This window comes from Oncorhynchus mykiss, chromosome 29 (assembly GCF_057628025.1).
Source record: "Oncorhynchus mykiss isolate SJ-2025 chromosome 29, ASM5762802v1, whole genome shotgun sequence".
Taxonomy (NCBI): Eukaryota; Metazoa; Chordata; class Actinopteri; order Salmoniformes; family Salmonidae; genus Oncorhynchus; species Oncorhynchus mykiss.
In genome coordinates, this window is record NC_143050.1 from 2,295,375 (window position 1) to 2,310,000 (window position 14,626).

General features: G+C 46.2%; 1 protein-coding gene across 1 annotated transcript in view; it reads left to right on the forward strand.

The window, feature by feature from the left end:
• The window catches only part of fat3b (FAT atypical cadherin 3b), a 297,423-nt gene that overhangs the window by 202,442 nt on the left and 80,355 nt on the right, over positions 1 to 14,626 (forward strand). Inside the window, exons 48-55 of the mRNA XM_090226225.1 lie at positions 2,823 to 2,985; positions 5,746 to 5,942; positions 7,712 to 7,865; positions 8,208 to 8,441; positions 9,500 to 9,678; positions 12,075 to 12,288; positions 12,538 to 12,752; positions 13,725 to 13,862. Coding sequence (XP_090082351.1) covers positions 2,823 to 2,985; positions 5,746 to 5,942; positions 7,712 to 7,865; positions 8,208 to 8,441; positions 9,500 to 9,678; positions 12,075 to 12,288; positions 12,538 to 12,752; positions 13,725 to 13,862 — 1,494 coding nt within the window. The remainder of the gene's footprint in view (positions 1 to 2,822; positions 2,986 to 5,745; positions 5,943 to 7,711; positions 7,866 to 8,207; positions 8,442 to 9,499; positions 9,679 to 12,074; positions 12,289 to 12,537; positions 12,753 to 13,724; positions 13,863 to 14,626) is intronic.

Here is a 14,626-nt window from a genome sequence, read left to right on the forward strand (position 1 = left end):
TCAGACAGCAGGAGTGGAGAAGTGGGATTTTAGTCAGACTCAGTAGGAGTGGAGAAGTGGGATTTTAGTCAGACTCAGTAGGAGTGGAGAAGTGGGATTTTAGTCAGACTCAGTAGGAGTGGAGAAGTGGGATTTTAGTCAGACTCAGTAGGAGTGGAGAAGTGGGATTTTAGTCAGACTCAGGAGGAGTGGAGAAGTGGGATTTTAGTCAGACTCAGGAGGAGTGGAGAAGTGGGATTTTAGTCAGACAGCAGGAGTGGAGAAGTGGGATTTTAGTCAGACAGCAGGAGTGGAGAAGTGGGATTTTAGTCAGACTCAGTAGGAGTGGAGGAGTGGGATTTTAGTCAGACTCAGTAGGAGTGGAGAAGTGGGATTTTAGTCAGACAGCAGGAGTGGAGAAGTGGGATTTTAGTCAGACTCAGTAGGAGTGGAGAAGTGGGATTTTAGTCAGACTCAGTAGGAGTGGAGAAGTGGGATTTTAGTCAGACTCAGTAGGAGTGGAGAAGTGGGATTTTAGTCAGACTCAGTAGGAGTGGAGAAGTGGGATTTTAGTCAGACTCAGGAGGAGTGGAGAAGTGGGATTTTAGTCAGACTCAGGAGGAGTGGAGAAGTGGGATTTTAGTCAGACAGCAGGAGTGGAGAAGTGGGATTTTAGTCAGACAGCAGGAGTGGAGAAGTGGGATTTTAGTCAGACTCAGGAGGAGTGGAGAAGTGGGATTTTAGTCAGACTCAGGAGGAGTGGAGTAGTGGGATTTTAGTCAGACTCAGCAGGAGTAGAGAAGTGGGATTTTAGTCAGACTCAGCAGGAGTGGAGAAGTGGGATTTTAGTCAGACTCAGCAGGAGTGGAGAAGTGGGATTTTAGTCAGACTCAGCAGGAGTGGAGAAGTGGGATTTTAGTCAGACTCAGCAGGAGTGGAGAAGTGGGATTTTAGTCAGACTCAGGAGGAGTGGAGAAGTGGGATTTTAGTCAGACTCAGCAGGAGTGGAGAAGTGGGATTTTAGTCAGACTCAGCAGGAGTAGAGAAGTGGGATTTTAGTCAGACTCAGCAGGAGTAGAGAAGTGGGATTTTAGTCAGACTCAGGAGGAGTGGAGAAGTGGGATTTTAGTCAGACTCAGCAGGAGTGGAGAAGTGGGATTTTAGTCAGACTCAGCAGGAGTGGAGAAGTGGGATTTTAGTCAGACTCAGGAGGAGTGGAGAAGTGGGATTTTAGTCAGACTCAGGAGGAGTGGAGTAGTGGGATTTTAGTCAGACTCAGCAGGAGTAGAGAAGTGGGATTTTAGTCAGACTCAGCAGGAGTGGAGAAGTGGGATTTTAGTCAGACTCAGCAGGAGTGGAGAAGTGGGATTTTAGTCAGACTCAGCAGGAGTGGAGAAGTGGGATTTTAGTCAGACTCAGGAGGAGTGGAGAAGTGGGATTTTAGTCAGACTCAGCAGGAGTGGAGAAGTGGGATTTTAGTCAGACTCAGCAGGAGTAGAGAAGTGGGATTTTAGTCAGACTCAGCAGGAGTAGAGAAGTGGGATTTTAGTCAGACTCAGGAGGAGTGGAGAAGTGGGATTTTAGTCAGACTCAGCAGGAGTGGAGAAGTGGGATTTTAGTCAGACTCAGCAGGAGTGGAGAAGTGGGATTTTAGTCAGACTCAGCAGGAGTGGAGAAGTGGGATTTTAGTCAGACTCAGGAGGAGTAGAGAAGTGGGATTTTAGTCAGACTCAGCAGGAGTGGAGAAGTGGGATTTTAGTCAGACTCAGGAGGAGTGGAGAAGTGGGATTTTAGTCAGACTCAGCAGGAGTGGAGAAGTGGGATTTTAGTCAGACTCAGTAGGAGTGGAGAAGTGTGATTTTAGTCAGACTCAGCAGGAGTGGAGAAGTGGGATCTTAGTCAGACTCAGGAGGAGTAGAGAAGTGGGATCTTAGTCAGACTCAGGAGGAGTAGAGAAGTGGGATTTTAGTCAAAAGTCAAAATCCCACTTCTCTACTCCTGCTGAGTCTGACTAAGATCCCACTTCTCTACTCCTGCTGAGTCTGACTAAGATCCCACTTCTCTACTCCTGCTGAGTCTGACTAAGATCCCACTTCTCTACTCCTGCTGAGTCTGACTAAGATCCCACTACTCCACTCCTGCTGAGTCTGACTAAGATCCCACTTCTCTACTCCTGCTGAGTCTGACTAAAATCCCACTACTCCACTCCTGCTGAGTCTGACTAAGATCCCACTACTCTACTCCTCCTGAGTCTGACTAAGATCCCACTACTCGACTCCTGCTGAGTCTGACTAAGATCCCACTACTCTACTCCTGCTGAGTCTGACTAAAATCCCACTACTCCACTCCTGCTGAGTCTGACTAAGATCCCACTTCTCTACTCCTCCTGAGTCTGACTAAGATCCCACTTCTCTACCTCCTGCTGAGTCTGACTAAGATCCCACTTCTCTACTCCTGCTGAGTCTGACTAAGATCCCACTTCTCCACTCCTGCTGAGGAGTGTTCATCTTTTTATGCAGACATCTGTGTTCTTTTTATGAAAATATTTGTCATTTTGATAATATTATAGTATAATATAGTTTGATGGTTTTTTTTTGGAGAAGGCAACTGCATTTGCAGAAACTTTTTTTTGCTAAAGCCCCCCCCCCCTTAAAAAAAAATGAAATCAACAACATTGTTATGAAAGATCCTTGAAAGAGATTGAGAAAAACTGTAAGTAACAGTAAGGGACGAATCCCAACTTCCACTTCAGTCAAATTTCAACTGTGTCCCATTGATATCCATGCATGAAGAAAACTTACATACACACTCTAGTAGTACTTTCTCCTGTCTTCCTGTACCAGGTGTCTGTAGCAGATGTGAATGACAACCCTCCGCGATTCGAGAGAGAGTTTTACCGGGGCGCGGTCAGAGAGAGTGACCCGCCAGGAGAGGTGGTGTCTGTCCTCAGCACCAAGGACGGAGACACCACGGATAAAAACAAACTGGTCAGCTACCACATCACAGGTTAGTTAGCTAGTTCATATGTTGGTTAGTTAGTATCGAGTGTTGCTTTAGCAGTATGCTTACGGTCATTGTCCTGCTGGAAGGTGAACCTCCGTCCCAGTCTCAAATCTCTGGAAGACTGAAACAGGTTTCCCTCAAGAATGTCCATGTATTTAGCACCATCCATCATTCCTTCAAATCTGACCAGTTTCCCAGTTTCATGATGCTGCCACCACCATGCTGTGGGGATGTTGCTCATCATGATGCTGAGGTGTTGGGTTTGTGCCAGACATTTTCCTTGATGGCCAAAAGCTCAATTTTAGTCTCATCTGACTGGAGTATCTTCTTCCATATGTTTGGAGAGTCTCCCACAAGCCTTTTGGCGAACACCAAACGTATTTGCTAATTTTTTTCTTTAAGCTATGTCTTTTTTTCTGGCCACTCTTCCGTAAAGCCCAGCTCTGTGGAGTGTACGGCTTAAAGTGGTCCTATGGACAGATACTCCAATCTCCACTGTGGAGCTTTGCAGCTCCTTCACGGTTATATTTGGTCTCTTTGTTGTCTCTCTGATTAATGCCCTCATTGCCTGGTCCGTGAGTTTTGGTGGGCGGCCCTCTCTTGGCAGGTTTGCTGTGGTGCCATATTCTTTCCATTTAATAATAATGGATTTAATGGTGCTCCGTGGGATGTTCAAAGTTTCAGATATTTTTTTAATCCCAACCCTGATCTGTACTTCTCCAGAACTTTGTCCCTGACCTGTTTGGAGAGCTCTTTGGTCTTCATGGTGCCGCTTGCTTAGTGGTGTTGCAGACTCTGGGGCTTAACTGACAGGTTGTAATGCAACAAAATAGGAAAAACCGCGCCTGTGTGTGATCAGAACATACTGGTCAGCTACCACAGGTTAGTATATCAGCTGGTTAGTTAATTAGTTAATATGTTGGATAGTTAGTATGTTACTTAGTATACTAAACAAAAATATAAATGCAACATGTAAAGTGTTGGTCCCATGAGTCGAAATAAAATATCCCAGTAATTCTATATACGCACAAAAAGCTAATTTCTCTCAAATTTGGTGCACATATTTGTTTACATCCCTGTTAGTGAGCATTTCTCATTTACCAAGATAATCCATCCACCTGACAGGTGTGGCATATCAAGAAGTTGATTAAACAGCATGATCATTACACAGGTGCACCTTGTGCTGGGGACAATAAAAGGCCGCTCTAAAATGTGCAGTTTTGTCACACAACACAATGCCACAGATGTCTCAAGTTTTGAGGGAGAGTGCAATTGGCATGCTGACTGCAGGAATGTCCACAAGAGCTGTTGCAAGAGAATTGAATGCACAAACTATCAGAAACCGTCTCAGGGAAGCGCATTTGCGTGCTCATTGTCCTCACCAGGGTTTGACCTGACTGCAGTTTGGTGTCTCAACCAACTTCAGTGGGAAAATGCTCACCATCGATGGCTACTGGCAAGTGTGCTCTTCATGGATGAATTCCGGTTTCAACTGTACTGGGCAGAAGGCATTGTGTGGGCGAGCGGTTTGCTGTTGTGAACAGAGTGCCCTAAGGTGGCAGTGGGTTTATCGTTTGGGCATGCTGTCAGACAGTGTGTGCCCCATGGTGGGGTTATGGTTTGGGCAGGCATAAACTATGGACAACAAACACAATTGCATTTTTACCAATGGCAAATTTGAATGCACAGTGATGCCGTGACGAGATCCTGAGGCTCATTGTCGTGCCATTGATCCTCCTCCATCACCTCATGTTTCAGCATGCAAATGCACGGCCCCATGTCACAAGGATCTGAACACAATTCCTGGAAGCTGAAAACGTCCCAGTTCTTCCATGGCCTGCATACTCACCAGACATGTCACCCATTGAGCATGTTTGGGATGCTCTGGATTGACTTGTATGACAGAGTGTTCCAGTTCCCGCCAAAATATCCAGCAACTTCGCACAGCCATTGAAGAGGAGTGGGACAACATTCCACAGGCCACAATCAACAGCCTGATCAACTCTATGTGAAGGAGATGTGTCGCGCTGCTTGAGGCAAATGGTGGTCACACCAGATACTGACTAGTTTTCTGATCCACGCCCCTACTTTTTTAAAAAGGTTATCTTTGATCAACAGATGCATATTTGTATTCCCAGTCATGTGAAATTCATAGATTAGGTCCTAATTTATTTATTTCAATCGACTGATTTCATTATATGAACTGTAACTGAGTAAAATCTTTGAAATTGTTTCATGTTGAATATATATTTTTCATCAGTGAATGATAGATAGTTAGTTAGTATGTTGGTTAGTTAGTTAGTATGTTAGCTAGCTAGTTAGTATGTTGGTTAGTTAGTTAGTATGTTGTTAGCTAGTTAGGTAGTTAGCTAGTTAGTTAGTTAGTTCCTTAGTTAGTTAGTATGTTGGCTAGTTAGTTAGTTAGTTAGTCCGTACCAAGCACAAAGGACGATGGAGACAGCTGAGTTTGTGTGCGTGTGTGAATGTCTAACCTCTCCTCTCCCTACAGGTGGTAACCCAGGGGGAGTGTTCAGTATAGCGCTGGTCCAGGGGGAATGGATGGTGGTGGCGTGCAGTCAGCTGAGTTTGTGTGCGTGTGTGTATGTGTGAATGTCTAACCTCTCCTCTCCCTACAGGTGGTAACCCAGGGGGAGTGTTCAGTATAGCGCTGGTCCAGGGGGAATGGATGGTGGTGGCGTGCAGTCAGCTGAGTTTGTGTGCGTGTGTGTATGTGTGAATGTCTAACCTCTCCTCTCCCTACAGGTGGTAACCCAGGGGGAGTGTTCAGTATAGCGCTGGTCCAGGGGGAATGGATGGTGGTGGTGTGCGGTCAGCTGGACAGGGAAAAACAGGACTTCTATCTACTCAACATCACCGCCAGCGACGGCCTCTACATCACCCGTACTGCCGTGGAGGTCACTGTCATGGACGCCAACGACAACACACCTGTCTGCAACCAGGTCAGAGGTCAGGGGTCACAGTGTAGAACTAGAACAGATATAATTGTAGAAATAGAACAGATAGGATGTTGTAGGAGAGTCAGTATACTGTAGGAGAAGGGGGAGTCAGTATACTGTAGGAGAAGGGGGAGTCAGTATACTGTAGGAGAAGGGGGAGTCAGTATACTGTAGGAGTAGGGGGAGGCAGTATACTGTAGGAGAAGGGGGAGTCAGTATACTGTAGGAGTAGGGGGAGGCAGTATACTGTAGAAGTAGGGGGAGTCAGTATACTGTAGGAGAAGGGGGAGTCAGTATACTGTAGGAGAATGGGGAGTCAGTATACTGTAGGAGAAGGGGGAGTCAGTATACTGTAGGAGTAGGGGGAATCAGTATACTGTAGGAGTAGGGGGAGTCAGTATACTGTAGGAGTAGGGGGAGTCAGTATACTGTAGGAGTAGGGGGAGTCAGTATACTGTAGGAGTAGGGGGAGTCAGTATACTGTAGGAGAAGGGGGAGTCAGTATACTGTAGGAGAATGGGGAGTCAGTATACTGTAGGAGAAGGGGGAGTCAGTATACTGTAGGAGTAGGGGGAGTCAGTATACTGTAGGAGTAGGGGGAGTCAGTATACTGTAGGAGTAGGGGGAGGCAGTATACTGTAGGAGAAGGGGGAGTCAGTATACTGTAGGAGTAGGGGGAGGCAGTATACTGTAGAAGTAGGGGAAGTCAGTATACTGTAGGAGAAGGGGGAGTCAGTATACTGTAGGAGAATGGGGAGTCAGTATACTGTAGGAGAAGGGGGAGTCAGTATACTCTAGGAGTAGGGGGAGTCAGTATACTGTAGGAGTAGGGGGAGTCAGTATACTGTAGGAGTAGGGGGAGGCAGTATACTGTAGAAGTAGGGGGAGTCAGTATACTGTAGAAGTAGGGGGAGTCAGTATACTGTAGGAGAAGGGGGAGTCAGTATACTGTAGGAGAAGGGGGAGTCAGTATACTGTAGGAGTAGGGGGAGTCAGTATACTGTAGGAGAAGGGGGAGTCAGTATACTGTAGCAGTAGGGGGAGTCAGTATACTGTAGCAGTAGGGGGAGTCAGTATACTGTAGCAGTAGGGGGAGACAGTATACTGTAGCAGTTGGGGGAGGCATGAAGCAGGGGAAGTCAGTATACTGTAGCAGTAGGGGGAGTCAGTATACTGTAGCAGTAGGGGGAGTCAGTATACTGTAGCAGTAGGGGGAGACAGTATACTGTAGCAGTTGGGGGAGGCATGAAGCAGGGGAAGTCAGTATACTGTAGCAGTAGGGGGAGTCAGTATACTGTAGCAGTAGGGGGAGTCAGTATACTGTAGCAGTAGGGGGAGTCAGTATACTGTAGGAGAAGGGGGAGTCAGTATACTGTAGGAGAAGGGGGAGTCAGTATACTGTAGGAGAAGGGGGAGTCAGTATACTGTAGGAGAAGGGGGAGTCAGTATACTGTAGCAGTAGGGGGAGTCAGTATACTGTAGGAGAAACGGGAGTCAGTATACTGTAGCAGTAGGGGGAGTCAGTATACTGTAGGAGAAACGGGAGTCAGTATACTGTAGGAGAAGGGGGAGTTTGTATACTGTAGCAGTAGGGGGAGACATGAGGCAAGGGGAGTCAGTATACTGTAGGACATGGTAATATTGTGGAAGGCAGAGTTGTTTTATGATTTTGTGTTTTCAGTTGGTTCCTCCTAGGGGCCATATGGGGTTAATGGTACTTGTGTTAATGTTTTTGTGTGCGCCTGTCCATGTGTGTGTGCATATCTCCCTAGGCGGTCTACCGCGTGACCTTCCCTGAGGACATGCCCCCTAACCAGGTCATTCTGACTGTAAGGGCATCTGACGCAGACACAGGCACCAGCGCTGAGATACAGTATTCTCTTTTTGGGATCGGAGTAGAGGACTTCTATATGGACGCAAACACTGGTATGAACACACACACACACACACACACACACACACACACACACACACGCTAACACTGGTATGAACACACACACACACACACGCAAACACTGGTATGAACACGCACACACACATACACAAACACACACACGCACACACACACAAACACTGGTATGAACACACACACACACAAACACTGATATGAACACGCACACACACATACACAAACACACACACGCACACACACACAAACACTGGTATGAACACACACACACACAAACACTGGTATGAACACACACACACACACAAACACTGGTGGCAGTTTTTGCACAAACAGCATCTTCTTCTTCTTCTTCTATCTAGGTGACATGAAGACAGCGACGGTGATGGACCGTGAGATGACCTCCAGCTACAAGTTGATCGCCCAGGCAACCGACGGGGGCGGGCTCTTCTGTCGCTCCGAGGTCTCTGTCACGCTTTTGGATGTAAACGACAACCCGCCCTCCTTTTTTTCCAGCCAATACCTGGCCAACATTTATGAGAACGCCGCCCCCAAAGCACTGCTGACACGCCTACAAGCCAGTGACCCTGACGAAGGTGTGTGTGTGTGTGTGTGTGTGTGTGTGTGTGTGTGTGTGTGTGTGTGTGTGTGTGTGTGTGTGTGTGTGTGTGTGTGTGTGTGTGCCTGCCAAGGCATTTATGGTTGGAGATGGCAGTACTTCTAGGTCTCAGAGCGGCCAATCATGACTAGTGGGAAGGTTGTATCCTTTTTCTGTGGCTAAACCGACTAGGCTAGTAATTTAACCATTTTTATTCGTATTTACAGATGGCATACAAGTTTGTTATTAAGGCACATGAAAGTTCACATGTTCCAGAAGGCATTTCTGCCCAAAAACACAATTTGATTAAAAAAAATAGTTTTACGTACAAATGTCTTTCCTGTGAAGTCATAACATGTGACATATGCCTAGTTTCCTGAATCGCGTCACATATCAACATCTGGATACCTCCTTAATACTTCAGCCTTAATACCTAATCCTTAATACCTCATCCTAACCGTACAGTGGTCTAGTCCCTGGCAGACTCAGCAGAGGGGTTCTTCTCCTTCCACTCTCAGTCAGGGTTAGGGTTAGAGGGTCTAGCTAGGCTAACATGCTAACATTATCCATTCCACTCTCAGTCAGGGTTAGGGTTAGAGGGTCTAGCTAGGCTAACATGCTAACATTATCCATTCCACTCTCAGTCAGGGTTAGGGTTAAGAGTGTCTAGCTAGGCTAACAGGCTAACATGATCCCTCCACTCTCAGTCAGGGTTAGGGTTAAGAGTGTCTAGCCCTAGCTAGGCTAACAGGCTAACATGATCCTTCCACTCTCAGTCAGTGCTAGGTTTAAGAGTGTCTAGCCCTAGCTAGGCTAACAGGCTAACATGATCCTTCCACTCTCAGTCAGGGTTAGAATTAGGAGGGTCTAGCTAGGCTAACAGGCTATCATGATCCTTCCACTCTCAGTCAGGGTTAGAATTAGGATGGTCTACACCACGATGATTGGTGGTCTACACCGTGATGACCTCTAGGTTAGAGGTTAGTGTTTAGCTAGCTGCTAGGCTAACATAGCTAACAGGCTAACTCTGTGTATTGTGTCTGTGGTTTCCTCCAGGTCCAAACCGTACGGTGGTGTACTCCCTGGTAGACTCCGCAGACGGGTTCTTCTCTATAGATCCAGTATCAGGCGTGGTGGTTCTGGAGAAAGCCCTGGACAGAGAGACCAGAGACTCCTACAGGGTCAGGATCCAGGCCTCCGACCGCTCCGGACTGCAGGGGGCGCTATCATCACAGGTCAGTGATATGATAGGACACAGGTCAGTGATATGATAGGGCACAGGTCAGGTATATGATAGGACACGGGTCAGTTATATGATAGGGCACAGGTCAGGTATATGATAGGAAACAGGTCAGTTATATGATAGGACACAGGTCAGTTATATGATAGGACACAGGTCAGTTATATGATAGGACACAGGTCAGTTATATGACAGGACACAGGTCAGTTATATGACAGGACACTGGTCAGTTATATGATAGGACACAGGTCAGTTATATGATAGGACACAGGTCAGGTATATGATAGGACACGGGTCAGTGATATGATAGGACACAGGTCAGTTATATGACAGGACACAGGTCAGTTATATGATAGGGCACTGGTCAGGTATATAATAGGACACGGGTCAGTGATATGATAGGACACAGGTCAGTTATATGACAGGACACAGGTCAGTTATATGATAGGGCACTGGTCAGGTATATAATAGGACACGGGTCAGTTATATGATAGGACACAGGTCAGTTATATGATAGGGCACTGGTCAGGTATATAATAGGACACGGGTCAGTGATATGATAGAACACAGGTCAGTTATATGATAGGACACGGGTCAGTTATATGATAGGACACGGGTCAGTGATATGATAGGACACGGGTCAGTGATATAATAAGACACAGGTCAGTTATATGATAGGACAGGTCAGTGATATGATAGGACACAGGTCAGTTATATGATAGGACACAGGTCAGTGATATGATAGGACACAGGTCAGTTATATGATAGGACACAGGTCAGTTATATGATAGGACACAGGTCAGGTATATGACAGGACACGGGTCAGTGATATGATAGGACACAGGTCAGGCATATGATAGGACACAGGTCAGGTACATGATAGGACACAGGTCAGTTATATGATAGGACACAGGTCAGTTATACGATAGGACACAGGTCAGTTATATGATAGGACACAGGTCAGTGATATGATAGGACACAGGTCAGTGATATGATAGGACACAGGTCAGTTATATGACAGGACACGGGTCAGTTATATGATAGGACACGGGTCAGTGATATGATAGGAAACAGGTCAGGTATATGATAGGACACAGGTGCAGTTGTTGGAACGAACTCTTCCATACATTTAAATGGTCTGTCGAAGTCAAGGTTTTCAGAACAGGATTCATATCGTAATGGTTAGATTTCCTGTCTGTGGACCAGAACGTCGTGGGATCACCTCCCGGTGGGGGTATTTCGACCATGATTTTGATAAACCTCTTAGAGGTGAAGTTATCTGTTTAGAGGACCTGCGTGGTTCTGGTACCTGTTCCGGCCGACTTGTTCACATGTAAATCGATCTGTGGACACCATTACGCTCCTTCTCATGTCTTCAAGGCATTTTAATCCACGTTTGCCAAACTAACAACTCTGCCATGTGTTGGATATTTTTCTGCGTTGCCGTGCACAACTGTGTGAAGCTAGGCCACAATAAGGATTAGCCACAATAAGGATTAGCCACAATAAGGATTAGCCACAATAAGGATTAGCCACAATAAGGATTAGCCACAATAAGGATTAGCCACAATAAGGATTAGCCACAATAAGGATTAGCCACAATAAGGATTAGCCACAATAAGGATTAGCCACAATAAGGATTAGCCACAATAAGGATTAGCCACAATAAGGATTAGCCACAATAAGGATTAGCCACAATAAGGATTAGCCACAATAAGGATTAGCCACAATAATGAAAATGAATCAAACTGATACAAAGAGTGGATAAAGCTAAACAAGGTTGGGATGTTCAACATCCCTTAGCCGTGGTCTATTGGCCTTGTTGCTTATTGCCTTTAATGTAGTAGGTCAAAGCTGTGTGCTGGTAAACCTTGGTAGAGCATGGGTGGAGTAGCCATTGTGGTGCTCATGTGAATGTCCTTTATTTTTAGGCCTCAGACCAATGCCTATTCTCACCTAAAACCTAGTTTTAGTTTTTAATAGGATAGAACACAGGTCAGTTACATGAAAGGACACAGTCCCTCTGCACAGGCTCCTCACAGAACTGAGTCTGTGTTTCTATTAGCCAGCAGGGGGCACTATCTTCACAGGGTGATACAATCTGACCAATGATAGCTGTTGGTTTTTGGAATTGAGGACTATTTAGCTGAATTGTACTGAACCGTCCTGATGATTGGTAGAGATGGAATTTCTGAGTTGTTCCTTATCTTTTACCGGTGCTTTTAAGTGTAGTCTTCTGAATAGTTTCTCGTCTCGTACCAATGCTTTAAACGTAATATGAATATTGAGGCTACGATTATGTCTGTGTGTGTGTGTTAGGGAATCTTCAAGCTTGGGTTATGTCTGTGTGTGTGTGCCTGTGTGTTTTTACGTTGTTCTTGTTCCTAACAGGTGGATCTGACAGTAGTGGTGTTGGACGTCAACGACAACCCCCCGGTGTTCCAGAGGCGTGACTACACCGTCACCGTGCCCGAGGACGTTGCCATGGGAACAGAGATCCTGCGGCTGTCGGCCACCAGTGACGACATTGGGGCAAACGCTGAGGTCACGTACAGCATCAGGGCTGGCAACGAACTGGGGAAGTTTCAGATTGACAGAAATCTGGGTGAGTAGAAAGGTAGGTGGGTGTATAATTTCCTTGACTTCAAGGTACTTAAAAACTTTGTGTGTGTGTGTGTGTGTGTGTGTGTGTGTGTGTGTCTGTGTGTGTGTGTGTGTGTGTGTGTGTGTCTGTGTGTGTGTCTGTGTGTGTGTCTGTGTGTCTGTGTGTCTGTGTGTGTGTGTGTGTGTGTGTGTGTCTGTGTCTGTGTCTGTGTCTGTGTGTGTGTCTGTGTGTGTGTGTGTGTGTGTGTAGGCTCCATCTCAGTAGTTGATGACATGGACTTTGAGGTGTGTAAGGACTACTTCCTGACTATAGAGGCTTGGGACGGCGGGGCCCCGCCCCTCAGCACTGCTACCATGGTAACCATAGAACTGATGGACGTCAACGACAACGCTCCAGCCTTCAGTCAGGATATCTACAATGTGCTGGTCAGCGAGGACGCATCAGTCGGACAGACTATCACCAGGGTGAGTGTGTGGGTGGATGGGTCGGTTGGGTGGGTGTGGGTGAGTGGTTGGGTTGGTTGGGTGTGGGTGGGTGGTTGGGTCGGATGGGTGGGTGGGTGTGGGTGGTTGGGTCGGTTGGGTGGGTGTGGGTGGTTGGGTCGGTGTGGGTGGGTGGATGGGTCAGTTGGGTGTGGGTGGTTAGGTCGGTTGGGTGGGTGTGGGTGGTTTGTTGGTTGGGTGGGTGTGGGTGGGTCGGTTGGGTTGGGTTGGTTGGGTGGGTGTGGGTGGGTGGTCGGGTCGGTTGGGTGGGTGTGGATGGGTGGTTGGGTCAGTTGGGTGTGGGTGGTTGGGTCGGTTGGGTGGGTGTGGGTGGTTGGTTGGGTGGGTGGGTTGGTTGGGTGGGTGTGGGTGGTTGGGTTGGTTGGGTGGGTGTGGGTGGTTGGGTCCGTCGGTTGGGTGGGTGTGGGTGGGTGGTTGGGTCAGTTGGGTGTGGGTGGTTGGGTCGGTTGGGTGGTTGGCTGGGTTTATTGAGCTATTGTATCGATCTATTGTGTCTATTGTATTGATCTCTTGTATTGATATCTTGTATTCATCTATTGTATTGATATATTTTACTGACCTATTGTGTCTTTTGTATTGATATATTGTATTGACCTATTGTATCAATTGTATTGATCTCTTGTATTGATCTCTTCTATTGACCTATTGTGTCTATTGTATTGATCTCTTGTATTGAGCGCTTGTATTGATCTCTTGTATTGATCTCTTGTATTGATCTACTGTATTGATATATTGTATTGATATATTGTATTGATCTCTTGTATTGATCTCTTGTATTGATCTACTGCATTGATATATTGTATTGATCTCTTGTATTGCCTTCTGTTGTTTCTATCTCCTCTATTTTACTGTAAATTGTGTTGTGACTTTCAATTCACTTTAAATAGTCAAATATCTTATTTGATGTGTGATTATGTGTGTGTGTGTGTACAGTTGCTAGCGGAGGACCTGGACAGCCAGGTGAACGGGCGAATCACTTACTCCATCCTCCGTGGTGACCGTGGCAACCAGTTCTGGATCGACCCGGTAACGGGACTACTCAAAGTCAACAAGAGACTGGACCGGGAGGAGGTGAGAACACACACACGCACAACCACACACACAACCACACACACACACGCACAACCACACACAAAGACCGGTGAGAGAGGATTTTGTTCTGAACATCCCTGCATATTGAATTGTATTTTGGCATAATAATTAGTGAGACATGATACTAGGTAGTGAGACAGGATACTAGGTAGTGAGACAGGATACTAGGTAGTGAGACAGGATAGTAGGTAGTGAGACAGGATACTAGGTAGTGAGACAGGATAGTAGGTAGTGAGACAGGATACTAGATTGTGAGACAGGATAATAGATTGTGAGACAGGATACTAGGTAGTGAGACAGGATAATAGATTGTGAGACAGGATAATAGATAGTGAGACAGGATACTAGGTAGTGAGACAGGATAATAGATAGTGAGACAGGATAATAGATAGTGAGACAGGATAATAGATAGTGAGACAGGATACTAGGTAGTGAGACAGGATAATAGATAGTGAGACAGGATAATAGATAGTGAGACAGGATACTAGGTAGTGAGACAGGATACTAGGTAGTGAGACAGGATACTAGGTAGTGAGACAGGATTGTAGGTAGTGAGACAGAATACTAGGTAGTGAGACAGGATAGTAGATAGTGAGACAGGATAGTAGGTAGTGAGAAAGGATAGTAGGTTGTGAGACAGGATAGTAGGTAGTGAGACAGGATAGTAGGTAGTGAGACAGGATAGTAGGTAGTGAGACAGGGTAATAGGTAGTGAGACAGGATAGTAGGTAGTGAGACAGGAT